General features: G+C 47.4%; 2 protein-coding genes across 2 annotated transcripts in view; both read left to right on the forward strand.

Annotated features, from left to right (window-relative positions):
• The first annotated feature begins 986 nt into the window (after window positions 1-986).
• Marchf2 (membrane associated ring-CH-type finger 2) lies at window positions 987-18,116 on the forward strand. Its single transcript, XM_047530233.1, has 6 exons — window positions 987-1,127; window positions 4,839-5,066; window positions 11,396-11,591; window positions 13,568-13,777; window positions 15,974-16,642; window positions 17,967-18,116. The coding sequence occupies exons 2-5, from the start codon at window positions 4,891-4,893 to the stop codon at window positions 16,130-16,132; spliced, it is 741 nt and encodes a 246-aa protein (XP_047386189.1). The 5' UTR covers window positions 987-1,127; window positions 4,839-4,890; the 3' UTR covers window positions 16,133-16,642; window positions 17,967-18,116.
• Window positions 18,117-18,297: 181 nt separating this feature from the next.
• The window catches only part of Hnrnpm (heterogeneous nuclear ribonucleoprotein M), a 42,563-nt gene continuing 34,240 nt past the window's right edge, over window positions 18,298-26,620 (forward strand). The window contains 1 exon segment of the mRNA XM_047530232.1: window positions 18,298-18,457. Within this exon segment, the coding sequence (XP_047386188.1) occupies window positions 18,345-18,457 (113 nt within the window). The 5' untranslated portion in view covers window positions 18,298-18,344.

Below are 26,620 nucleotides of genomic sequence, written 5' to 3' on the forward strand. Positions count from 1 at the left end.
ATATCCTTCCCTTACTACAATGTATCACATTTGTAATTAATAATGGATTACTTTAAGAATTTCAATTGGCAGGGGCATATTAGCACATGCCTGTAATCCCAGTGACTTGGGAGGCTGAAGTGGGAGGATTGCAGGTTTAAGGCCAGCCTCAGCGATTTAGAGAGGCCCTGTCTCAAAATAAAAAATACAAAGGGCTGGGTATGTAGCTGGGTGGTAGAACACCACGGGGTTCAATCTCTAGTGGAGGGACCCCCCAATTCAAGGATTAGTAAGGTAGTTAATATTCTGGTTTAAAAAATAGTAAGATTGGGGATGTAAGTTAGTGGTAGAGCTCTTGCCGGGCATGCACGTGGTCCTGGGTTCAATTCCCAGCACTACAAGAAATAAAGAAAAAAATTGATTACCAATGTCCTCTCACTAGATTGAAGCCCATGAGGGGATGATTTGTTTTAGTTAATATTTGTCTCCAGCGACTAGCACGGTGCCTGGCTCGTTAAAGTCCCTCCTATTGATGTTTGCTGTCTTTCGAATGGATCTATTGCGTGAATGCATGAATGATAGATAAGTGAAGTTGCCTTTGGGGTGCTCCACAGCTTCCTGAGCCCGCTAGACTTCTGTTTCTTCTCTGTGAAAAGTGATCCTACGGTCCCTTCCACCGCCGGGATCGATGAGAAGTGTAAGGAAGGTGATGAGCACTTACAAATCACTTGGCAAGTGTCAAGTTTAATTCTGTAAGTCTTATTTACTTACAACCGAGCCGTTCTGCAGGTGGCGTAGGCCGCTCCGTTACCGCCCAGGCTAGGAAAGGGGCGGAGCCGGGGATGGGGGCGGGACCAGGACGCGACGGGGGCGGGGCCACCAGCTGCGGCGCCGCGGGGCCTGTACCGCCCAGGACGTCCCCGTCGCCTCCGGCCCCGCCTCCCTGGGCGGGACGTGCATGCCTATTGGTCAGTTTAGGAGAGAGGCAGCCGTCATTGGCCCGCGGCGCTGTCGGCTCGGCGGGCGGTGCCCGGACGCAGGTGCCGGCCGGAGCCGAGCGAGCGGCGCAGACGGGCCGGGCCGGGCTGGGACCCGGGCCAGGGCGAACTGAGGGGCCTGCGCGGCCGCCCGGCCCGGCCGCGGATCAGGTAAGTACGGGACGGCAAGTGGGGCCAGAGCACGAAGGCGGGTCCCAGATCCCGGGTTCGAGGCCCGAGGTCGGCCCCCGGGCGGGACAGGCTCGGACCCTTGGCCTCATCCTTCCCCTGGGACGCAGAGACCTTAATTTCCATCTCAGAGCATGGGGAGGCTTCCGGGCCTCCGCACACAGTAGGAGCCTCTTTGATCCTCGGTTTCCCAGTCTGTAAAATTGGGTCATCCCAGCGCCAACCTGACTCAGGAGGTTGATGTGAGTAAAGCGCCTGGCACACAGTAGGCGGTCAATAAGCGACTTGCCCTTCCCTAACCTCCTTCTTCAGAGGGGCTCTGCCGGAAAAGTAGTAAATATTATAACGCGCCAGGCAGTGTGCATAAAGCTGCTCGAACAGAGTGCACTGTGCTGAAATGGTGCACAAAACAGGGTTGGCAGAAATTACACGATTAACTTGCTCGTTCAATCCTTCAGGAACCAGTGTAAGTGCTAGAAATGGTTCCTGTCACAGATGAGGAAGTCAGGGGTCAGAGAAGTTAAGTCTCTTGCCCATGGTCACAACGTAAATAAGATGTAGAGGTAGGATTAGAATCTTGCTTCTGAAGCAGGACCATTGAAGTGCTGAAGGGCACACAGGAGGTTCTCTGTGGTGAGTGATGAGCACTAAGTGCATTTGACAGGTTCTACATTTGTCCTAAAAAATAATAATGGTGAACCTGGCCAGACCTGGAGCACTTACCATTCCAGGTGCTGACTGTGTCCTCTCATGAAACCTTCCGAACAACTCTGATGATGGTAATTTTAATTAGAGCTAATTGACTTCTTATTATTTACTGGTTGACAAGCTAGGGATCAATATGAACTCCCATTTTACAGGTAGGAAAACTGAGTCTAAGAGAGTGATATAGCTGCTCAAGATCACACTGTGGGGAGTTAAGTCCCTCTGATTGCTTTTTCTTCAGTTTCCTGCCCTTAGGAAAAGGAGGTGGGGCAGGCATGGAAAAGACTGGGTGCCCCAGTGCCATCCCAAGCAGGCCTAGCCAAAGGTAGGCCAGGCATGGAGGTTTCTTCTCAGGAGACCCCTTCACAGACTTAATCGACTAGCTCCATCAGCATATTTGACAAAGGAGAAAGATGAGACCCAGAGAAGCAAAGCAACTTGGATTTAGGACATATAGCATTAGTGGTAGAACCATGACTTAAAGAACCAGGTCTCTTAAGGCCCAGACCCACTCACTGGACTAAGTTCAAATCCTAGCACTGTCCCTTCCTTGGGCAAGTAGGTGCTACTCTTTGAGCCTTAGTCTCCTCACTGGTCGAATGGAGGTAATCATTGAACTTATGTCATAGATTTGTTGTAAAGATTTTATGAAATTCATTTCCTGGGCACTGCGCCTAGTGTGCCCAAGAAATTCTGCTTTCTTGCTCATCCCAGCAGCTCCAGAGCTAAGTCTAACTTGCAGCCTCCGTATTCTTGTATCTAGTCACAAGTTTGGCCCCTTTGAAGTCCAAGCCTGTGTGGTTTGCCTGGACCTATAGCTCTGAACATTTCTGATTCTCACCACGACTGGCAGGCCAGGGCCTGAGGATCACAAGATCAGGTTCTCACAGTCTGTGTTGAGAAACAAATGCAGCAACAATGTGTGCACAGCTCTATGACAGACACAGGAACTTGGGACTGCAGGGAGCAAGTCTGACCAAGTCTCTCCTCTCCAGAGTTCACCGATGTATGGGACAACAGGGATGGTGAAACAAGTTGAACAAAGAGTCCGTTTCAGAGAGGGTTTCATGCCATGAAGGTAGCAGTGTGGACACCAGTGGCACATTAGCCAGAGTAGTCAGAGAAGGCTTCTCCAGGGAGTGACCTTTGAAGGGGACGCTTCTAAGAACTGTTTTGAGTTCAATGAGAGGATTAACCCATGGGCAGATTGTTTGGCATAGTGCCCAATCCTGATCAATCCTTGATCAGGGGCTGCGATGGTTCTTGTATTGCCCAGCTATGTGTAGAAATGCTAAGACTGACCCTTGAAGGAGCAGGAGGATTGGACTGCCTTCTGTATGCATTCACCTGGAGTGTCCGGTGGCTTTCTCGCTGATCTCTGAGCGAGGAGTTCTGTTGTAAGCACTTGGGAGGGACAGCAGCATACACATTGTGGCAGGCCTGCCTGACGGATGTTATCTCCGACATGCAGCCTTCCTCCAAGGCTCCTCCTGCCTGTAGCTGATACGTGCTTATCTAGTCACAGTGGCCCAACTGTGGAGGCTGGAGGCATGTTGGGTTTTCGGCTGAGCTCTTCAGAAGGCACTGATCTGCCAGCAGAGCGACTGTTCCAACCTCAAAAGTCAATCAATGTACGCTGCTTTTACTCCTCTTTTGGGTCTCAAACATTGACAGGCAGTGGCTGGTCAAAGCTAACTTGAAGTGCGGGGTGACTTCAAGGAGTGCCCAACTGACTGCTCTCTTGGGATTTCTGAATACTATATGGATTGCTGCAGGGTGGACCTTAGCTCATGGAGACAAAGTTCCCAGGGATTGGACAAGTTGGGAACAGAGAATCTTGGCTCCAGGGCACCTGTACTGGCAATGAGGGAGCTTCTCTAGAGACCTTTGTTACTTTCATGATTTTCTCAGAGGCAAACATGCATAGGGATCGGGAAGCCCTACTCCAAGTCTTGCTGTGTTAGTGGGGAGGCCACCTATGCTTCCTCTTTGCTGATCAGACCCAGGGGCAGAGGTTAGAATTCTGCTGTAGTCACCAGAGCAGACTTCAGAATTGCTACCTGAGGCTCCAACTGTCTCCCATAGACTTCCCTCGGGGACCAAGGCATAGCTCAGAGCTACTGGCCTGGTGGGGCCAGAGGCAGCCACCATCCTCTCCAGCCTGTCATTTCCTTGGTCACCTGAGGTCTCAAGGTGTGTACAACCCGACAAAAAACCATGGACCAGCAAGGCATGGTGGCTCATGCCTCTAAGCCCAGCAACTCAGGATGCTGAGGCAGGACGCTTACAAGTTTGAGGGAAGCCTGTACAGCCTTGTCTCAAAATAAAAAGGACTGGGATGTAGCTCAGTGGTAATGTGCTTGCCTAGTATTTGTGAGTCCCCAGGTACTAGCCTCCAAACCACACACATGCATGTGTGTGTACTCATACACACACACACACACTCGAAAAAGGTAAAAAAAAAACGTTAATAAGAAGAGTCAAAGGGACTCACCATTCTGGTGTGTGAGGCCAAGTTCTTATCTCCATTCTGCTCCAGTCAGAGGTGGGCTTCCTTGCTGTAAGCCCAGCCCTAAGAGTCTTACATGGTAGGCAGGCACAGGATAGTTCTGGTCCTGGAAAGAGCCCGAAGGGCCCAATGCACAGTAGGTCCTTGATAAGTGTTAGATGCTGTTCCCATGTCTGGAAAGGTGATGTGTGTGGAAAGTGGCCTTCCGGCTTTGGAGGTGAGACCTGGCTGGCTTTTCCTAGGAAAGCGAGAGATAATGTAACCTTGCTCATAGTCTGCCAGGCCTGGACTAAGTTATATGTGCCATCTCAGTGTCCTCACAGTTCCCCCTTAAGGCCCCATTTTACAGATCTTGCAAACTGAGGTTCAAAGAGGGACATCTTTGTACATAGTCCCTAGAGCTGAGAAGAGGGGAATCAAACCCTAGTCCACTGGGCTCACTAACTTTGCCCTTAATCTTCCTGCTGGCCTCTCCTCAGGCTTCTGGGACCATGGGCCTCAGGCCCTGAGGACACAGGGCTCCCTGTGGCCATGACGACAGGCGACTGCTGCCACCTCCCTGGCTCTCTGTGTGACTGCTCTGGCAGCCCTGCATTCTCCAAAGTTGTGGAGGCCACCGGCCTTGGGCCACCTCAGTATGTGGCTCAGGTGACTTCCAGGGATGGCCGGCTCCTTTCAACTGTCATCCGGGCATTGGACACACCAAGGTAAGTGGTGACTGTAGTGTCTTGGCCTTTGCCCCTTTTTTTTCTCTGTGCTGAGTGATTTCCTCCCAGCCTGGGGTCAGAAGTCCAAACACTTTGAGAGGCCAGGCGGTGAATACACCAAAGAGGAGAGCCCAAATAGTAAGTGCCACGTGGAAGCAGAAAGACAGGCTGGCCAGGTCTGATTGTTTAGGAAAAGGCTAGATTCCAGATAATTCTTTTTTTTTTTTTTTTTTGGCAGTGCTGGGGGTCAAGCCTCAGGTCTTGCATGTGCTAGGCAAATGTTCTACTGCTGAGCCACATCCCGGCCCCAAGTTCCGGATTCTTATGCAGAATCTGAAGGTTATGCGTTGGCCAGTAACTCCAGCTTAGGAGAGCAGAGAAATGCAAGCTGTGTACGTACACATCTGAGTGGACTCCTCTGTCTCTCCTGGAGTGACCCCAGAGAAGTTACTTCACCACCATGTCTCTGAAATAGAGACACCTTCCTGATGGGGTTGTTCTGAGAATATGATGCCATGATCCATAGGAAGTGGGGTTTGCCACTTAGTAAACATTTGATAAAATGCGCAGATGTTCCTTGATCAATAATGGGATTACATCCCAATAAGCACATCGTAAGTTGAAAATGTCACAAGTTAAAACGTATTGCATCCCCCTAACCTACTGAGCTGCGATGTTTAGCAACGGTGTGCCCAGGATAGTATAGTCTCTGTTGTTCACCCCATGACTGTGGGGCTGCCTGGGAGCCACAGATCACTGCCGCTGCCCAGCATCAGGACAGAGGACCTGGGAGAGATGAAAATGTTAAATTCAAACGATTATTTCTACAGAATGTGTACTGCTTTCACGCCATTGTGAAGCTGAAAAATTTTAAGTCAAACTGTTTTAAGTTGGGAACGACCTGTATTTGAAAGTCAGCATGAGGACCTAGGGATGTAGCTCAGTGGTCGAACCTGTGTTTACCATGTGTGAGCCCTTGTTCCATTCCCAGCACCAACAAAACGAAAGCAAAAACAAACCTCAGTGTGAGGCTCATCTTCCAGACCCTTCTGTGAGCTCAACTTGTGTAGTTTGCCAATTTGTTATCAGTTCCTCGGGAAAGGATTATTTATTTATTTAGAGATAGAGCCTTACCAGCCCAGGCTGACCTCAAACTCCTGGGTTCAAGTGATCCTTTCAAGTAGCTGGGTCTAAGGTGTGTTCGGTGGTGCATTTAGCTAGGAAAGAGTTTAAGGGAACCCCATGAACATTTTTTTAATATTTTAATTTTTTTGTGATAACAACTGGGTGTGGAATCCTAGGCACTGTACCGTGGACTTAGCATCTCCAGCCTGTTTTTTTTTTTTTTTTTTTTTTGGTAATGGGGATTGAACTCAGGAGGACTCAACTACTGAGCCACATCCCCAGCCCTATTTTGTATTTTGTTTAGCGCCTTGCTTTTGCTGAGACTAGTTTTGAACTGGCCATCCTCCTGCCTCAGCCTGCCGAGTTGCTGGGATTACAGGTGTGTGCCACAGTACAATGCTATAGATGTTTAGATCTACTTTAACTCACTTAGATTTATAATAGCCACCAAATTGACTAGAGAATAGAATTGTAAGTGATTTTTTTTCTTTCAGTTTTTCGAGTTTTACATATTATCATGTTTATTTCATACAATTTAATAAATAGGCTCCTTTTTCCTGATTTTTTTTGATGTGGTGAAATACATATACTATTCACCTTACCACTCTAAACACTTTCAAATATATAGTTCAGAGCATTAAGCACATTCACATTGTTGTTCAACCATTCCCACCATCCATCTACAGAACTCTCTCGTCTTCCCAGACTGAAACTCTGTTCCATTAAACAGGAACTCCCATCCCCTGCCCCCAGCTCCTACCATACTACTTCCTGTTTTGTGGATCTGATGATTCTAGGGGCTTCCTGTGCATAGAATCATACAGAGGTGTCCTTCTGAGACTGACTTGTTTCATTGAGCATAATGTCCTGAAGGTTCATCTGTGTGGTAGTGTTAGAACTCATTCATAAGCATTTTGTGCAAAAATAAAAATAAGTAGGAGTTGGGAATACATCTCAGTGGTAGAGTGCCTGCATAGCATGTGATGGTCCTGGGTTCCATTCCTAGCACTGCAAAAACAAGTAAGTAGGTAAAATTACAAGAAGCAGACCGAATCCTTGACTTGCCCTTGGAAGGGAACTAAGGGCTGCTCCCTCAGTCTTTGCCCGGTTGTCCCAGATCAGATCAGGTATTCTCCTCCTGAGCATTCTCTGTGGTTTTGGCTTACAGTCTCCATTTCCGTTAGAACCCCTGGGGCTGGGTGTATATATAGCTCAGTGGTGGAGCCTGAGATTAGCATGCTCAGGCCTCAGGTTCCATTCCCAGCTCCACATACGTACAAACAAAAAGGAGGCAGAAAGGGTCTGTGCTGGCAGAGCCAGGCTGGAGTGAGGGGCCCCTGTTGGGCTCCAGGCCTCCCAGCTAGGGCCGCCAGGGCAGGGCAGAGGGGAGGAGGCCTACTGTGGCGGGATGTCCCTGTGTGGGATTTCTGAGGAACTGTGTATGTGGAAAGTGCTGATCTAGTGAGTGACCCCACCCTGGCCCACTCTCCTGTTGTTTTTTATTTTTTATTTTTTTTGGTGCCGAGGATTGAACCCAGGAGTGCTTAACCACTGGACACGTCTCCAGCCCTAATTTTTTATTTTGAGACAGGGTCTCCCTAAGTTTCTGAGGCTGACTTCAAACTTGAGATCTTCCTGCCTCAGCTTCCTGAGTCGATGGGATTTCAGGTGCTACTCTCCCTTTTTACACCTGGGGAAACTGAAGCCTCAAGAGAGGTGGTCACTGCCAAGGTCATGAGCAGAACTAAGGCTCGAACCTAGGGCTGCACTTTCTCTTGCAGTTCTGAGACCCCAGTGAGCAGTCTGGCAGTTCTTGCTCTTATCCTTGGTCAACTCGTGCTGTTTCTTGGGTCCTGCCCAGTCGGTGTGTGACTGGTGGTCAGGATAGCATGGCACCTTTAGACCACAGAGCCGTCCTGGGTCTGCCCCTTGACTTCATTGCCTGCAGTGCAGTTCAGTTTTTCAGGGCTCTCCTTTCTCCATCTCCCACCTGCCTTTGGAAGCAGCTCAACTCAAGCCTGTCCAGGGTGGAGGTGCTCAGTACAGACTTCCACAGAGCAAATGACCCTGTTTGTCCAAAGGTCAGCATCTGGGAATGTGACCTTCCTTCCAGCCTCCTGACCAGTCTTCCCAAGAGTAAACAGGGGTCCTTCCCCTGCTGCTGGATGGCTGGGCTTGGCAGAGACTGCAGACAACCAGCCAACACCCCACTGCTGACTCTAGAACTTCTCCTGGGAAGCTTCTGCTTGCTACCGAGAGCAGTAAGCACAAGACTCAAAGATGTCATACCCAGAACCTTGGCCAGTTCCATGACTGTAAATGTGCAACCTTCATATATCTTTGAGTAGACTCTAAATCCTGGGGCACATGGCAAAGACCTTGGCAGAGGTTTAGTCAGGGCAGAGAGTTTTGGACTCAGAAACCTGCAGAGGTCAAAGAGGAAGGTCCATAGAGGAATTGTCTCCATGACCCAGGACAGCCCCCACAGGCTCGGGTTCAGCATCTGGGGCCCTTTTGCCTTTCTGTATCTTGGGCTGTCTGCCTCACAGGCTGTGAGTGAGCCCAACCCTTCTGGAAGCTGCCCCGAGCATTTTGGAACCCCAGCCCTCCGCCTGCCCTTTCCCTTGCTGCCCTCTTTTCTGGGACTTCATTTTTCTCTGTCCCTCACACTGTCCTTTCCTTGTTCCTGGAGTGCTCACCGGGCAGCTGCACCAGGTCTGTGGAGGTCTCACCTCATCTCCTGTCCCATTCCCTTCTTGTCTGTGTCCTTTGCCTTATTCTGCTGCCAGAATTTCATGAACAAAGCCATTTCTCTTACCTGTCATTTGCAGGAGGCAGTGCTGCATAGCAGCCTAGTGTGCCCAGACCCCCAAACGAGACTTCTTGGGTTCAAATCTGACTTTGTAGACTTTTAACTGTGTGCATTCACACAAGTCAGAATGCCACTGTACCTCAGTTTTACCATCTGGGGTAAAATGGTGCCCAATGAGTACTGCCATAATCAGTTTTCTGTTACTGTGATCAAAATACCTGACATGAACAACTTAGAGGGGGACAGATTTACTATGGCTCAGTTTCAAAGTTTTCAGTCCATGGTCAACCGGTTGTACTGCTTTGGACCTGAGTGAGGCAGAACACCATGATAGAAGGCTGTGGCAGAGGGAAGCTGTCAGGTCATGACAGCTGGGAAGCAGAGAGAGATAGAGCAAGGAAGGAACCAGGATCAAGATATACCCTTCCAAGCTGGGTGTGGTGGCCCACGCCTGTAATCCCAGTGGCTTGGGTTGCTGAGGCAGGAGGATCGTGAGTTCAAAGCCAGCCTCTGCAACTTAGTGAGGTCCTAAGCAATTTAGCAAGACCCTGCCTCTAAATAAAGTATTGTTCCAGAAGATACACCCTTCCAGGACCTGCCCCCACCACACCACTGACCTGCTTCCTCAAATTAGGTCCCGCCTCCCATAGTCTTCACCACTTCCCAGTAATGTCATTGAATTTTGAATTTGTCAATAGATTAATACACTGAGGTGATTAGAACCTTGTGATCCAGTTATTTCCCAAAAGCCCCTGTCTGCGCATGGCTGCAATGGGGACCAAGTCTTCAACACTGGAACCTTCAGGAGACAGTGCAGATCTAAACTGTATCAAGCACCTTCCTTACCTGCTCATTGTGAGAATGAGACAAATTAATCCTGATGTTGCTCTTAGAATAGTACCTGGTACACAGTAAGTGCTCAATCAATAATTTTACCCACCCCCCTTCTCATTTCTCTGAATGCCTTTCCAAAGTTTTCCTGGGTTTCCCAGAACAAACTCCCAACTGAGGTTCTCCACTTCCGTTTCCCTGAGTTGGTTTCTGGAGCAGGGCTTCTCTCCTCGGAACTTTTGTACATGGGATTGGAAAGGAGCAGACCTTTTACCCTTTGACTTTGCAGGAGCGAATGGCAGCCTGGGGACAGGGCTGACAGAAAGCAGATGTACTTGGCTCTTTTGAAAGCAGCCAGGCCCCATCCCATAGCAGGAAAGCCTGAGAAAGGGACAGAAAATAGTTTCCGAGGGAAACTGGCTTATCTGGAAAACAGCTCTCCTACTCAGCGTCCTTTGTGTGTTCCTGACAACCTCTGCTGCTGGGCAGAAGTGTTTGGAAAACAATGACTCATGCCTGGATGGCCTTGGAGGCCACACCTCCGCCTCCTGAGCTGCTTCAGGAAGGACCTGGCGTCCCCAGAGACAAGGTTGGGGCTGGAGACTTTCCCAAGGCAGCTTTCTGTGGATGGTTTTTGTCCTTTTTCCCCCTCACAGGGTCAGAGGAGCTGGTGAGCAATTCTCCATGGATATGCAGGTTTCTTAGTATGGCCTTAGGTGTGGCTGTATCCAGGGTTTCTAATGATGTCTTTAATAATCTGCCTTTCCCCTCCAGGCGTGGCGGCACACGCCTGTAATCCCAGGGACTCAGGAGGCTGAGGCAGGAGGACCAAGGTCAAGGCGCAGGCAGCAAGTTTAAGGTCAGCCTGGGCAACTTAGTGAGACCCTGCTGCAAAATAAAAATTATAGGGGCCCGGGACGCAGCTTAGCGGTAGAGCACCTCTAGGTTCAATCCCCAGTACTGATGAAACAAAATAAATAGGACTCCATCTTTCCCTGCATCTTGGTGCCGCGTTCCTCTTGCTGGTATCATCCACAGCTGTACGCTTAGGTCAGCCTTGCTGTTTTGGTGTTTGGGTGGGGGGAATAATTTGAGAAATTGATTCTTGGTGGCTCTGATTGCATCACACAAGCCCTCTGAGTCAGTCCCCTGACAACCTGGGATGTGTGGTGTTCTGATTGTTCAGGCTTAAGGTCATCACGGTGTCATCAGCTGTGCCCTGGTCCTTGAGGACCAGCAGTTGAGAGTGGGTGGTTGCCCAGGATAATCAGGATGGTATTCCTGAAGGAGAGAACTTTGGGCAGAAAGGTATACAAGATACTCACCTTGAGCCTAAAATGTCACAGGAGTCCTGGGGAGGGAGTACCTCATTCCTCTTGTGGCAGTCTGAGACGGCTTCCCAAACAGGAGGCTATTTGGAGCTAGGTATTGAAGGATGAATAGGAGTTCAACAAATGGCAATGTGAGGGCAATGATGCGCTTAGAATCTAAGAGTGGGTAGTGAAGCAGGTGTAGGCAGAAAGCCCGATCATTGCTTACGGGTCCTATCTCTACAATCCAGTGACTGTCCCTTCTGCCGGATCTGCCATGAGGGAGCAAATGGGGAGAGCTTGCTATCTCCATGTGGCTGCACCGGCACTCTGGGCGCTGTGCACAGGAGCTGTCTGGAGAAGTGGCTTTCCTCATCCAACACCAGCTACTGCGAGCTGTGCCACACGGAGTTTGCAGTGGAAAAGCGGCCCCGACCTCTCACAGAGGTACCCTTGGGAGCCTGAGGTGGGGGAGGGAAGGAAAGGAGGCGTGGGGCACAGGGCAGGAGTTGCCCTGGGGAATCAGCTTCTCCCTCGGGTGAACCTCCATACTCCCTTCTGGGGCAGACTCCGTTGATGGGGCTGGGGGACCAGATGAGGTTGCAGATCCACCCAGCCTGTACCTGTCCCTGTTCGGGTTCACTCTCCTGCTAGCAGGTACTTCTTGAGCACCTCCAGTGTGCCCGATGCTGTGTCAGGAGCTGGGGACCCAGCCACTGACAAGACTTATTTGGCCAGTGCTCATGGAGATGAAAGTCCAGGCAATCAAATGAAATGGCTCGGAAGCGTGTTGCTGGGGGTGGGGCACATAGGTGACAACAACCTGGGGGTCAAGAGAGGCCTTGGCAGGAGGCGAACCCCAAGCTGAGACCTGAGGGATGAAAGGAGCCAGGAATCCAGAGAGCCCAGGGAAGGGCAGCGCCAGCAGAGGACCCGGCCAGTGGAAGGGATCCAAGGCCAAGAAGACTTCAGTACTCCTGACAAAGGCTGGCGTGGGTCAAGTTAAAAGAGGAGCAGAGTGGCCTGAAAGGAGGTGGCTGCAGTCACTCCAGACTTTGGACCCACACCTGGACACTTCCGCCTGCACGTGATGGGTCAGATTTAGATGGGACATCCCAGGTGTGGCAGCACCTTGCTGCTACTCTCCTAGAACCTGCCCCGCCTGGCATGGGTGGCTGAGAACTACAGAGTGAACGTCACTGGGCTGAAGAGTGAGGAGCAGGACCCAACCCTGAGACTGAGGAGGCTCCCTAGAGCAGTCTGGGCCATCCTAGTGACCTGAGGAGGCTGTGGGCCCCCAGAAAAGCCCCTGGCCCACCTGAGAGCTGGGCATGGAGAACACTGGGAGGGAAGGTCCAGTCCTTGTCTGAACCCCCTCTTGTTCCTCCTTGGTCCTCATGTTCCAGCTAAATAATACTCTTCCCCAGTGCATCTTGTCTAGGCCTCCCACACCTACCTCAGGGCTTTTGCACCTGCTGCTCTGCAACAGGGAGCTCTGTACCCCACTGCCATTCTTCTGCTCATTCCATTTTCCTCATCAAGGCCTTTCTCTCCCTGACTATCCACCCCATTCATACCTCCCCTGCTTGCAAGGGAGAGCAGGGACTCTCTCTCTCCAACTCACTAATTTTGTGAGCAATGTCCATCTCTCTTGGTTCATCATTTGCAAAAGGTAATGTGACAGAGTGGCCAAGAGTGCTGAGCCCTGGAGCAACACTTCCTGGGTTCCAGTCCTGGCTGGCTTTGTGGACTATAGGCTGAATATCCCTTACGTGAGGAGTTTTGGATTTTTGGATTTTGGAATACTCATACGTATGATGAGATGTCTCAGGGATGGGATCCAAGAAATGCAGTTAGTGTTTCATTTATGTCTGTATACATAACCTGCACTTCATTTCATAGAATATTTTGAATAATTCTGTGTATGAAACAAAGTTTCACAGTATGTAATTTTTCATTCATGGCAACATGTCAGCGCTTCAAAAGTGTCAGATTTTGGAAGGTGTTTGATTGTGGATTTGGATTAGGGAAAGCTGTACAGCTGTATTAATTTGTATAAACAAGTTAACTCCTCAATGTCTGTTTCCCCTTCTGTAAAATGGGGGCAGAAGTAACCGGTATTGTTCACCATTGGCTGAACGGGTGTTTGAAAGAAAGAACAGACTAGCTGGGTGCACACCTGTGATCCCAGCTCCTGGGGACCCTGAGCCAGGAGGACCACAGGTTGGAGGCCAGTCTGGGCAACTTCGGAGACCTGTCTAAAAATAAAAAGGGCTAGGGATGCAGCTCAGTGGCAGAGTGCTCTGGGGTTCAATCCCAGTCCCCAAAAAACAAACAGAGGGAGGTCCAGGCCGGGAGCCCTGCCTCGGGCCCCTCGGCAGCTCCTTTCCACATCCTGCTTCTCCCCGTCTCTCTCCCTGCAGTGGCTGAAGGATCCAGGGCCTCGGACAGAGAAGCGGACACTGTGCTGTGACATGGTGTGCTTCCTCTTCATCACACCACTGGCTGCCATCTCGGGCTGGCTGTGCTTGCGTGGTGCCCAGGACCACCTCCGGCTCCACAGTCGGCTTGAGGCCGTGGGGCTCATTGCCCTCACCATCGCCCTGTTCACCATTTATGTCCTCTGGACATTGGTGAGTCTGCCAGCCAGGGAGCAGGCGGCTGGGGGGCTCCAGCTGCGAGCAGCTGGCCCAGGGGTTTGATCAGTGACTTGGGGGTCTCCTAGGTCTCTGCCTGTATAGGTGGTCCTGGGTGGAAGCTGTCCCCTCAGTTCACTGTGCATTTTGTGGAGTTCTAGATTCTACGCATGGCAAAAGTCCAGGGAAGCCCCAGGCCAGGTGTGAGCCTTCTGCTTCAAGGCTGCAAGAGCATGTGGTCACCAGTCCTGAGTGGAGTCCTTCAGTGCCCAGAGGGTGACGTGGGTGGCAGAGGGAGGAGCAGAGACTGAGCAAGAGGCAGGAGTGTGATCCCAGCTACTCAGGAGGTGAGGGTGGAGGGTTGCTTGAGCCCAGGAGCTCAGAGCCAGTGTGGACAACACAGTGAGAGCCCATTTCACCCTCTCAGCTGTGGGGTAGTCTCCTCCATAAGTGTATTTCCAGGCTAGGGGTGTAACTCGGAGGTAGAGCACATGCTTAGCACGCAGGAGGCTCTGGGTTGTGTTAGCGCCAGCAAAACAAGATTTTTTCTCTTCTAAGAGACAGGATCTCACTGCATTGCCCAGGCTGACCTTGAACTCCTGGGCTTGGTGCCTCAGTCTCTCCAGCACCTGTGACGATAGGGGCATACTAGCAAGCCTGTTTTCCAGAAGTAGATGTCAGTGTATCCACCAGCATATACAAGTTATATGCTGCATAACAACATTTCTTTGGAGAACACACCACGTATATGACGGTGGTCCTGTAAGCTTATATTGCCTAGTTAGTTATGCCATCCTGGCCTTATATTGTGCCAGCCTGCTTGGTGATGCTTGCCCAATGATGACATTGCCTAACGATGCATTTCTCAGGATGTATCCCCATCATTAAGTGACATGTGACTGTATTTTTTTCTGACACAAATAGGTTGAAACTGGTTATAAGTACTGTTTTGCTTTTTTTTTTTTTTTTCACTTTGCTAACATGCTTCAGAAAACAAAAGGCAGCCACCCAGCAGTTATTCATTTCTTGGTGTACCATATTTATTTAACTAATCCCTTTTGACAGACACTGGAATTCTTTCCAGTGTGTGTGTGTCCCCCCGCTTTTTTTTCTCTTTTGAACAGTGTCACCACCTGTGCAATTACTTCCTTGTTTACTCTTGGTTGTGCTGGGACGGAGTCCAGAGCCCCGTTCATGCTAGGCAAGCACTCTACCACAGAGCTACACCCAACCCTGCGTTTATTTCTTGAAAACTTACTTGGTCAAAGGGTATAAACCACTGCCACTTTTTAATTTTGAAAAAAAGACTTTATTTTTTAGAGCATTCTTTGGGCTCATAGAAAAATGGAGCAGAAAATACTGGCACTTCTACATATCAACTCCTTCCCCCAACTTGTGCAGCCTCCCACCTTCATCAGCATCTTACCCTGAGTGACCCATTTGTAACAGTCAGGAGCCTGCCCGGACACATCCTTGTCACCAGAGTCCATAGTTCACAGTAGGACTCACTTGTACATTCTATGGCTTTGACAAATATATGGTGTTTCCTCCTTTCTGGTATCATAGAGCTTATCTTTATTGCCCCCAAAATCCTCTGTGCTCCACCTATTCAGCCTGCCCTCCTTCCCCACAACTTCTGGCAACCATGGACCTTTTTACTGTTTCCATAGTTTTGCCTTTTCTACAGTGTCGTAGAGTTATACAGTACATAGCCTTTTTCAGATTGCTTCTTTCACTTAGTCATGTTCACTTAACGTTTCTCCATGTCTCTGTGGTTCGATGGCTTACTTCTTTTTAGTACTGAATAATATTTCATTGTCTGGATGCCCCACCATTATTAAGGATCATCTTCACTGCTTCCAAATTCTAGTAATTCTGTGACTGATTGGCATTAAACCCTTGCAAAAGGCTGTATTGCTATACTCCCACCAGACACAGAAAGGGAGTGCCTTGCTTCCTGCTGGGGTGGGTGGGGTCTCTCATTTTTTAGGACCAAAGCTCAAGCAAAATATCCCCAGGAGAGCCAATAGGTGATTGCGTGCACAGCCTAGGAGAAATGCCCAGATGCTGGTTCTGCTCCCGAAAATGGGAGCTGGGCCTTGGATTGGTTAAGGCAGGTGCCATGGGGCCCTTTGCCTCTCTGGGAGTAGGGGCTGCCTTGGCCTGCTCACCCACTATAGGACTGCCCCGCAGGTCTCTTTCCGCTACCATTGCCAGCTGTACTCTGAGTGGAGAAGGACCAACCAGAAAGTGCGCCTGAAGATCCAGGACACAGATGGCTCTGAGGATCCCCACCACTCCCCGCTGGCAGCCGGACTCCTGAAAAAGGTGGCAGAGGAGACACCTGTGTGAAGGCCAGGCTGGAGGGGCCCTGTGGCAGCAGATAGGCCAGAGGCAGCTGGTGATGCCCTGGTGTTTGGAAGGACAGAAACTGCCCGACCCTTCCTGCATGACCAGAATGCTTCTTAGGCCAAGAGCCATGCCAAGTGGAGCCTATTCAGTGATCCTATGTGAATATATTTTTAGGTTTTTTGCACACTGTTGTTCACAACAAGGACAGATGGACATGGTCCCGAGCTTCAGACGGAGCAGGCACCCTGATCTCATTTTGAGGTCCATTTGGCACCTCCTAGGCCAGCAGATGTGGCCATGCATCAAGGGTGCCCATGGGGATGGAAGGTTCCAGCAAGCTTCTTTTGCTTTTTTGCACCTGGTAGGCTTGCTTTCCTGGCACCCTTGACTTTATAAAGTTGCACTGCGTTTCAAAAACCCATCCCTGAATGAATAAAAGGAGCCCTTGCTGGACAAAATGAACTTGTCACTTAAATTTCTAAATCACTCAAAGTGAGAGACTATATGGAGGTAAAGAACAAAAAATGCGTGTCTTATTTTGAGGGATCCATTATGTAGTACTCAGGAAGAAGCAACGTCTGACTTTTTAAGTGAAGAGCAGGTAGTAGGTTATATAATAAATGATTCTAAGAATATATGTGGGCTTGGGGCATAGCTCAGTGATAGAGTGCATGCTTAGCAAGTGCAAGTCCTGGGGTTACGCTCCCCAGCACCACCAAAAAGAAAAAGATAGTTAAGGACAGTTTCCACTCACTTTGCATCTCCCATGCTCCAGACATTATACTGGGCTCTTTATACTCACTAAATAATCTTGATACTATCATACTCACCAAGGGTCACCATGGATGAGGTGCAATTCTGAGCCTTCTCAGAAATCCTTCCCTTTTCTGACTCTTGTTATCACCCTCTGGGGGAAGGAATTGTTATTATCCCCATTTTACAGGTGAGAAGACTGAAGCCCAGTGCAGGAAAACTCTTGAGGTTCTATAGCCTTAGGAAACTGAGTTGAGAACCCCAGGTCTGTGCCCCACTGCTAAGCTGTGTGCCTCACCTCCCATAATGACTCAGGAAAGAAGCAGAATGTGGTCATGCTAATAATAGCACCTACTTCTGAGCACTTTTTGCATGCCAGGGCTCAACACTGGCCTGCATTTAATGCTCAGAGCAGCCCCTAAACGTGGGTTCTCCGAATTCTCTTATTAACCTTACTTTCAGATGAGCAAACTGAGCATCAGAGCAATGGATCACTTGTTCAAGGTTATACATCCTTGATGGATTTAGTACAGTGCCTGGCACTTCTGTGTTCTGCACAAATTCCTGCCTGATACATAGCTCAAGTGCAGACAAAGAAAAACCCTTTCTGCCCGGATTGGGAGGGCAAGGGAAAGCTCGTTTTGTGAAGTGCATAGACGAAGAGGCTGGAACTTGCTTGGCCTGTAGAACAACAGACTAGAGAACTTTGTGGCTGGAACAGTATGATTGAGGGGCAGGGATCAGAGAGGTAGGCAGAGTGTCCTAGGCATTGGTGGATGGTGCGCTAATGGTGTGCAGAAATACAGGATCATATCCAAGCACATTAGCTCTGCTGGTCCTTGAGTTCCCTCCTGGTTTCAGCTGTTTGCCTCCCTGCACAGTCTTGCACCCATTTCTCCTCAGACCAGCTTTGAAGTGTGGTGCCCCTGGGGAGATGATGTAAGGATGCCCCGGATCATGCCACGAGAGAAGAGAAAAAACCTTTTCCTTTGTATGTCTCTTCTAATAGTTTCAATTACATTGAGGAGAAAGTTTTAATTTGGTGTTAGCTTGTCTCTAAAAAAGCCTCTAAACCTTCCAGGAACCTCCAGGCAGAACTTTCGCTGTCCCTCTCCCAGCTCTGGTTACAGAAAGCTGGGCGTGACTAGGTCCAGGTGTGTACACGTAGTTGTGAAGGGGAGACAGATGCCTCCCCTACAGGACTTGGAGAGCAGGCGGAGCGTCGGGTAAGTATCTTAACTCAAATTTGTTGCGTGAATGAATGAATCCACAGATGTCGGTCTGCGCCTGCGCCCGGCGGGGGCGTGGCCCGGGGAGGGGCGTGGCCCTGGGCGGGAGGGGAGGAAGCGGGAGCCGATCGCGTCGCGCGCAGGCGTTACTGGTCGGTCCGGGTCACGTGAGCGCGCAGGCGCAGCGCCGCGCAGCCCGCTCCCTCACACAAAGCCCAGACGCGGAGAAAATGGCGGCAGGGGTCGAAGCGGCGGCAGAGGTGGCGGCGACGGAGCCCAAAATGGAGGAGGAGAGTGGCGCGCCCGGCGTGCCGAGCGGCAACGGGGCTCCGGGCCCGAAGGGGTAAGTATTTCCTGGGTCCTTGTCCCGGGGCGGGCTCCCTCCGGGTGGCCGGCAGCGGCTCCGTTAGGTCTGTTGGCGGCCTTTCCTCGGCGCGGCCTCGTCCCCGGTCTTCCCCTGCCGAGGGTGGGGGTGGCTTAGGCTACCGGGTGGGGAGCCGCGCGGCCCTAGGAGCACGCAAGGATCACCCCTTACCGCCAGGCGTCGCGGCTCAACTCCTGCAGTTCCCCCTGGCCGGGTCAGACGTCTCCAGCAAGGCCTCAGGCCCGGCCGCTGCGCGCGGGGGTGATGGCGCGGGCCCCGGAGCCGGAGAACCGCGGAGTCCGAGGCCCGCTGGTACGCCCGCCTGTTGGTGACCTTGGACGCGTGGTTTCTACCCCCGCCGCCCCACCGGGGTCTCAGTTTCCCACCCGTGAAGTGGGGGAGGGGAGGGAGTGCGCGCGCTGGGCCTCGCGCGGTCATTCCCGGTAAACGGTAGCGGAGCGGAGGAGGTGTCGCCAAGGGCCGCGAGGCCGGGGCCAGGCTCCTGCCCGCCCCTGGCGGGCGGCGTCCCTCGGAACCGGCTCTGGCCCCGGCTCAAGTTTGCCACCGGACCGCGCGCCTTCTCCCCAGGTGCGCAGTAGGTTTTAGTGGAGAGACTGGACCTACTGCTCCTTGTTCAGCCGTGGAAACAAACAAAATGCGGGGAGAAAAACCTCTTTATTTTAGTTTCAGAGGAAAATATTCCAGACTGCTGCTTTTCGAGTCCTAGTTGGGGGTTTGTTTAGAATTCTTGATTTTTAAAGTTTCTTTAAAAGTATAGCGTCAACCTGTGCCCGGATGAAACGTACTCATTCAGATTACGATCAGTTGACAAACGTGGAGGATGGGGAAGACTAGGCACACATTGATTGGATTTCCATTTCCGCCATTTATAAGATTTGCTGTTTTCTCCAGTTTCAGGTGTGCAGTTTAGTGGAGTTGAGTACATTCGTGATGTTGTGAAACTCGCCACTGAATCCAGAACTTTCTCACCATCCCAAATATAAATGTATCCAGTAAACACTAATACAGTATCCCCCATCTCCCCTTTCCACACCTCCTCTACCCCTGATAATGCCTAATACATTCTGTTTCTCTATAAATTTGCCTTTCCTCCACATTTTAACCTGTGAAACTTAATGAGTTTACGAGGATCTAAAGTGAATATAGGGACTGGGGTTGTGGCTCAGTGGTCAAGAGCACTTGCATGACATGTGCCAGACACTGGGTTCAATTCTCAGCACTACATATAAGTCAATAAAATAAAGGTCCATAGACAACTACAATAAATTAAAAAAAGAGAAAGTGAATGTAGTTAAGCACTTAATGTAGAAATCTGGGGAAAAATCCAGGTTCTTTCTCTTTTTGGTGAGAAAGAATGATGGGCAGAAACAAAACGAATATACTGTGGTCAACTGGTCCTATAGAAATCCAGAGAAAAACTTCCTCTATTCCCAGCACCACTTTACTTTGGAAACTGGGTAGGGATGTGTTCCTTTCTTTCAGCTCCTGCCCCCCCCCCCCCCCAAATTAAACCTGGGGAACTTTACCACTGAGCTACATCCCCAGCCCTTTTTATTTTTTATTTTGAGACAGGGTTCTAAGTTGCTGAGTTTGGCCTCAAATTTACCATCCTTCTGCCTTAGCCTCCAGTCACTGGGATTACAGGCATGCACCCACATCTGGCATGATAAAAGTTGTTGAAGTTAAACTCTTTAGAAGCCCATACCCAAGATGAGTTACATGGATTGGCATTTTGTAGTAATTAGGCTGTTAGAAGATGGTTGGTAAGGAGCATGAAGAAGCCCTCCCCTACTTTGGGAACCTGGATGTCCTCCCCCAGGAAGAGAAATGATGATTGAAGAGAGGCAGAGAAGACATTGAGCAAAGACCAGGGATTTGGCTGTGGTCTCCTCCTCCCCCCCAGGGTAGAGGATAGAACACAGGGCCTTGAATATGCCAGGCAAGTGCTCTGCCACTGAGCTAAATCCCCAGCCCCTATTGGCTTTATTTTTAAGAAGACTTTTTTATGGTGTTAGGGGTTGAATCCAGAGCCTCATGCTTGCTAAGTGGGCACTTATACACTGCCAGCCCTATGCTTTATGCTCTATTTTTAAAAAAACTGAAGTTACAGCAGAAGGTTGGAGCACTGAGGGCCAGCTGGTGGGCACCAAATTGCAAGCTAAGGAATTGGGATTTTTATTTTGAAAGTCTTTGAGAAATGGGAAGAAAGTAGAAGTCTGCTCTTCTGACTTACATCTCCACTGTTATAGGGATATGCTATAGACCAGAAAGGCAGCCAGCAAGCATGATGGAGGACCCTGCCTGGTTGGGTAGCATGCTTTGTAGTTACTTCTATCCTGGATGTGAGAGGAGTGGTTTCCATTTTGATTAGATGTGTCCTATTTATTTTTATTTTTATTTATTTATTTATTTTGATACCAGGGATTGAACCCAGTGTGCTTAACCAGTGAGCCACATCCCCAGCCCTTTTTAATATTTTATTTAGAGACTGGATCTCAAGAGTTGCTTTAGGACCTTGTGAAGTTGCTGAGGGTGGCTTTGAACTTGGGATCCTCAGCCTCCAGTACTGCTTGGATTAAAGGAGTGTTGTTACTGTACCTGACCAGATGTGTCCTATTTAAAGTTAAGATTTAGAATTAGTCTGTTAGTCTATTTAGGGGGAAATACTTATTTCGGAGTAATATGATTTAGTTTTTGGTTTTTTTTAAATACAGTATTTAAAGTTAGTGACTTGATGTACTCCCTGATTGGAGTGGTTTTTATTTTTTATTTGTTCTAGCTATACATGACAATAGAATGCATTTTGACACATCGTATGTAAATGAAGTATAACTTCTCATTCTTCTGATTGTACACAATGTAGAGTTATACCCGTGGTGTAATCATGTATGCACATAGGATGATTTCCGATTCATTCTATTATTCCTACCCCCATACCTCCTCCCCTCCCTTTATTCCCCTTTTGTCTAATCCATAGTACCTCTTTTCTTCTCTAGTGCCCCCTTATTGTGTGGAGTAGTTGTTTTAAAAATAAAAATTAATATTTAGCATAGATTTCTGAGGAGGTACTGTTGGTGTTAACTCTATTTTACATTGAGAAAGCTTTTGTTTGTTTATGTGGTGCTAGGGATGAACCCAAGGCTTTGAGTTTAGGAGGCAAGCACTCTATCCCCATGGGAAGGCTTTTTTTTTTTTTTTTTTTTTTTTTTTTTTTTTTTTTTTTAATCTTTTTAGATGTTGATAGACCTTTATTTTTTTCATTTATTTTTATGTGTTGCTGAGGATCAAACCCAGTGCCTCACACATGGTAGGCGAACTCTGTCTACCACTGAGCCACAACCCCAGCCCAAGGGAAAACTTTAAAACAATTAAGAAAACAAGTTGACCAAAGACTCTAGGGGAGACATTTTGGCATCAAGGCCTTTGCTGCTTCCATAACACTAACATATTTGAATTGTTTTATTTAACCCAGATTCTCAATGCTTTGTATTGTTGACTACTTTACAAAGTGATTATAGGGCTGGGGTTGTAGCTCAGTGGTAGAGCACTTGCCTAGCTCTCTTGAGGCACTAGATTAGGTTCTCAGCACCACCTAAAAATAAATAAAACAAAGGTATCATGTCCACCTACAACTTAAAAATAATTTTTAAAAAAGTGATTGTATGCTTGGTGAAAAGGATTTTTTGTTTCGTTTTGTTTGGTGGCACTGGGGATTGAACCCAGGGACTTTCTACTACCGAGCTTGATTCCCAATCCTTTTTAATTTTTGAGACGGGGTTTTGCTAAATTGCCCAGGAAGGCCTTGAAGTTGTGATTCTTCTCACCATTCCAGAGTTACTGAGATTATGGGTGTGGCCGGGTTGGGACAAGTAATTTTCTTTTTTTTATACTGGGAATCAAACCCAGTGACACTTAGCCACTGAGCAGCATCCCCAGCCCTTCGTTATATTTTATTTAGCAACTTCATTATATTTAAGACCTCTCTAAGATACTGAGGCTGGCTATGAACTCTTGATCCTCCTGCCTCAACTTCCGGACCCACAGTGCTTTGCTGGGACAAGGAATTTTGAAGCACATCAGAGTGTTCTGGTTTAGATTGGGAGTTTGGGTTATTTGAATGCATATTGCCAGAGTTTCACGTTGTCTTTTGGTTTTATTCATGGTTGGGGAAAGAAATACTAGCCTGCAAAGATTAGCTTGCTGTGTTTGGTTTTTTGAGGGGTTCTCAAATGGACTCTCAAATTATAATGAATTAAAAGCAGAGTTGTCCCTTTGGTAGTTTGCAGTGTGTTCAATATCTAGGTTTCATCAGCCAAGATTCTATTTGGTAGTTTTAAAACCTAATCAGTAGATGCCACATTAGAATCCATTCCCTTCCTTTTTTTTTTCTTTCCTTTTTGAATAATGTTTTCTTACGGTACAGCATATATATGGAAATGTGCACCAATTATAAAAGAACATCTCAATGCATTTTCACAAATGGCACACACTCAGGAGCTCTATTAATCTTTTTGTTACAGTAACAAAATTTCCTAAGTCTTCTATTCCCTTCCTTAACCCACAAGAAAATTATTGGTAGAAAACTTTGTTATTGCAACAGTTACTGTGTGCCAAGTCTCTGCTTTAAACTTGTAAAGGAGTAACCTTCATTTATGGATGAGAGAATTGAGGCCAAGTATAAGACACAGTTACATTGGGGTATAGCCCTTGGTGTATGACCCTAGCTCTTAGTCACCTGCAGTACTGCTCTTTAGGTATTTTAAACATTTACCAATCTGCCTTTTGTTAGGCTGTTCTTTATTGATTCTCACAGCACTCTTGTGAGCTACCATGGATACAGCTTATGCTGGTTTTCCTGGTACGGAACTAGATAGGTAAAGAGTTGAGTCACATGTGTAGTTAAATGGTGGACCTGGATCTAGAAGTGCTTGGCACATCTTATATGCATTATAAGATCTCAGGGATTAAAGAATTTCTGGGAAGAATCACTTAACATAAGGAGTGGTTCTCAAGGGGGAAGGGGAGGAATCTTGCCCTTCAGAAGATGTGATTAGAATTTCAGGGTAATGAGATGGTCTTTCAAACTGTACCCTTTCCTTGATAAACTACAAGTAATGAGAGTACATATTATACATGGTAATGGCATGAAGACATAAGGGTAGGGAATCATTGTTTTAATGCAGTGAATATAGCAGTCCTTTGGGGAGTAGGCACTCAAAACCTTATTGTGACTTAATGTGTAGTACAATTCTAGTATGTTGGAGCAGTGACTAGATAAATGATCAGTTTTCAAGGAAATTAGTCAATGAAACGATTCCAAAGCCATACTACAATTAATCTTACTTTAATGGCTCTGAACTTACTTAACACACATTTTAGACCTGTATTTATCAGTGTACTATGAGATAGCAAGTTGCTAGATTTGTCAGAAAGGGTTTTTATTTGACTATTTAGAACTTTGGGTTGAAAATTGGGTGCCAGAATCTAGTTTTCATTGGCAGTTTGGAGTTGAGAGTTTCAGTCGGCAAATACAATATTGGTAAAAACTTAGCTGGCTTAGGTAGATCTGCCTATTGAAAGATTACAAATGTGTTTCTCTATGTTAAAAGTGACCAAGTCAGGTTACTGGGATTTGGTTTGAAATGTAGCAAACATGAGTAGGAAGTATTAAGTCTGTTTTATAATTGATGCAGTGAACTACACATACTTAAAATTTGCAGTTTGATAACTGTTAGCTCCTGAATCCCTCACTGAAATCTAGATCATGATTGTATCCATATTCTGCACAAGTATCCTCTTGCATGTTTGTAATCCAATCCTTCCAACAACTCTTCCCTGCCCCCTACTCCCCTAGCTCCAGGCAACCCTTTATTAACTTTCCATCAGTGTTCTCCAGGGGTGAACACCCTCCCCTGCCTCTGGGAGGTTCGGATATGTCTTAGAGACATTTTTGATCTTCACCTTCATGACTAGGGTACTGAGTAGAGGCTGTGGATGCTGTTAAACATCCTGCAATGCTCTCAACAATGCTCCACAACAAAGGATTATCTGGTTCATAATGTTAGTAGTGCTGAGGTTAAAAAAACACTCCTACAGAGATTAGTTTGCTAGGTATGATTTTCTTGAGTATGTGGAATCACCGTAGTATTCTTTTCTGGGGGATCTGGCTTCGTTGAAGATAATTACTTCAGAGATTCATCCATGTAATTGCATGTAGTTCATTACTTTTTGTTGTATAGATACACTTTGTTTATTCATTTACCTGTTAGACATTTGAGTTTCCAACTTGGGGCTATTACAGATAATGCTGCTGTGGATATTTGAGTATAAATTTTGGTGTGGCTGTATGCTTTATTTTGTCTTGGGTAAGTAGTTAATTGTGGATGGTTGGGTCCTAGTTGAGTGTGCAATTATTTTTTAAGGTAGTACTAAACTTTGCCAAAGTGGTTATGCTACTTTACATTCTTACCAGTTCCTCCATATCCTTGTTATAGTATGACTTTATTTTTTGGTGCAGGGGGCTTAACCTAGGTTCACTTAACCACTGAGCTATATCCCCACTCCTTTTTGAGTTTTACTTTGAGATAGGTCCTTGCAAAGTTGCTGAGACTGACCTCCCAACTTGTAGTCCTCCTGCCTCAGCTTCCTGAGTTGCTGGGATTACAGGCGTGTACCACCATGCCTGACTTGGCCGTTCTTTTTTAATGTTAGCTTTTTTGATAGATGTGTAGTGGTATCTGGGTTTTATTTTGCATTTCCCTAGTGATTGGTGATGTTGAATTTCTTTACATATGTTTATTTGCCATCCATATATCTTTGGTGAACTGTCTTTAGATGTTTTGCCCATGTTATAAAAATTGTGTTATTACTGAGTTTTGAGATGTCCTTTACATATTTTGGATATGACACCTTTGTCCAAATACAGACTTTGCAAGTATTTCCTTACAGTCTGGCACGACTTTTCATACTCAACTGTTTTTGAAGAGCAGAGTTTTTTTAACTTAATTTAATTTTTACTTAATTTTTTTTGAAGTTGATGGATCTTTATTATTTATATGTGGTGCTGAGAATTGAACCCAGTGCCTCATATGTGCTAGGCAAGCACTTTACCACTGAGCCACAACCCTGATATTTTTAATTTTAAATGATGATTTGTCACTGTTGTAGATTTACCCATTTTGTTTCGTATGTGGTGCTGAGGTACAGAATATGGGTAAAACTTTATTTTTTGCAGTGCTGGGGATCAAACCCAGGGCTGTAGATTCCTCACAAACCTCTTTTTTTTTTTTTTTTTTTTTTTTTGTGGAGTTACTGGGCTTTGAACTCCACTGAGCCACATCCCCAGCCTTATTTTGTATTTTATTTAGAGACAGGGTCTCACTGATTTGCTTAGCTCTTCACTTTTGCTGAGACTCACTTTGAACTCACAGTCTTTCTGCCTCAGCCTTCTGAGCTGCTGGGATTACAGGTGTGTGCTACCACACCAGGCACAAACCTCATTTTTGTTTTTTGGGTAGTACTGAGGAGTGAACCCAGGGCCTTGTGCATGCTAGGCAGCACTCAATCACCAGAGCTATATTCCCAGCCCCCACAAACCTCATTTTTAATGTCTATGATACTCAAGATAATTTAGGGATAAAGCAGTTTGTTTTTATCAGTGTTGTAAAATTATAGTCTTTCTATAAAAATGTCATTCTAAAAGGCCTTCAGAATTAAATGTTATATGTATTTTAGGGTTAGAAAGGAATATTTTTTTCCTTCTGAAGGGAGAAATAGGATTGGACATTTAAAAGTGAACTTTCCAGGATATCACTATCAACATCATGTATACATGAACATGTGTCTTGACTGAAATTTCTTGAGGGTCCTTCTCTACAGTTCTGTAAAGAATGTATTTGGTGTGGTGATCATTAGATATTCAGAATGGTTAATTTTTTAAAAACTGGTAGTGACAAGAGAAAGTTCTTATGAGAAAACTTCATGGACAGAGGAAATGGTTAGCCAGAGCAGGATTTGTTTGCAATGAGCTGCTTTCTCAAGTTGAGCCATGTGATATGGATTAACCCCAAACCAAATACCCAGCTTCTATGGTGAGATTGGGCAGTTTATTCTTAGCCATTG

Source organism: Sciurus carolinensis, chromosome 17 (assembly GCF_902686445.1).
Source record: "Sciurus carolinensis chromosome 17, mSciCar1.2, whole genome shotgun sequence".
NCBI lineage: Eukaryota > Metazoa > Chordata > Mammalia > Rodentia > Sciuridae > Sciurus > Sciurus carolinensis.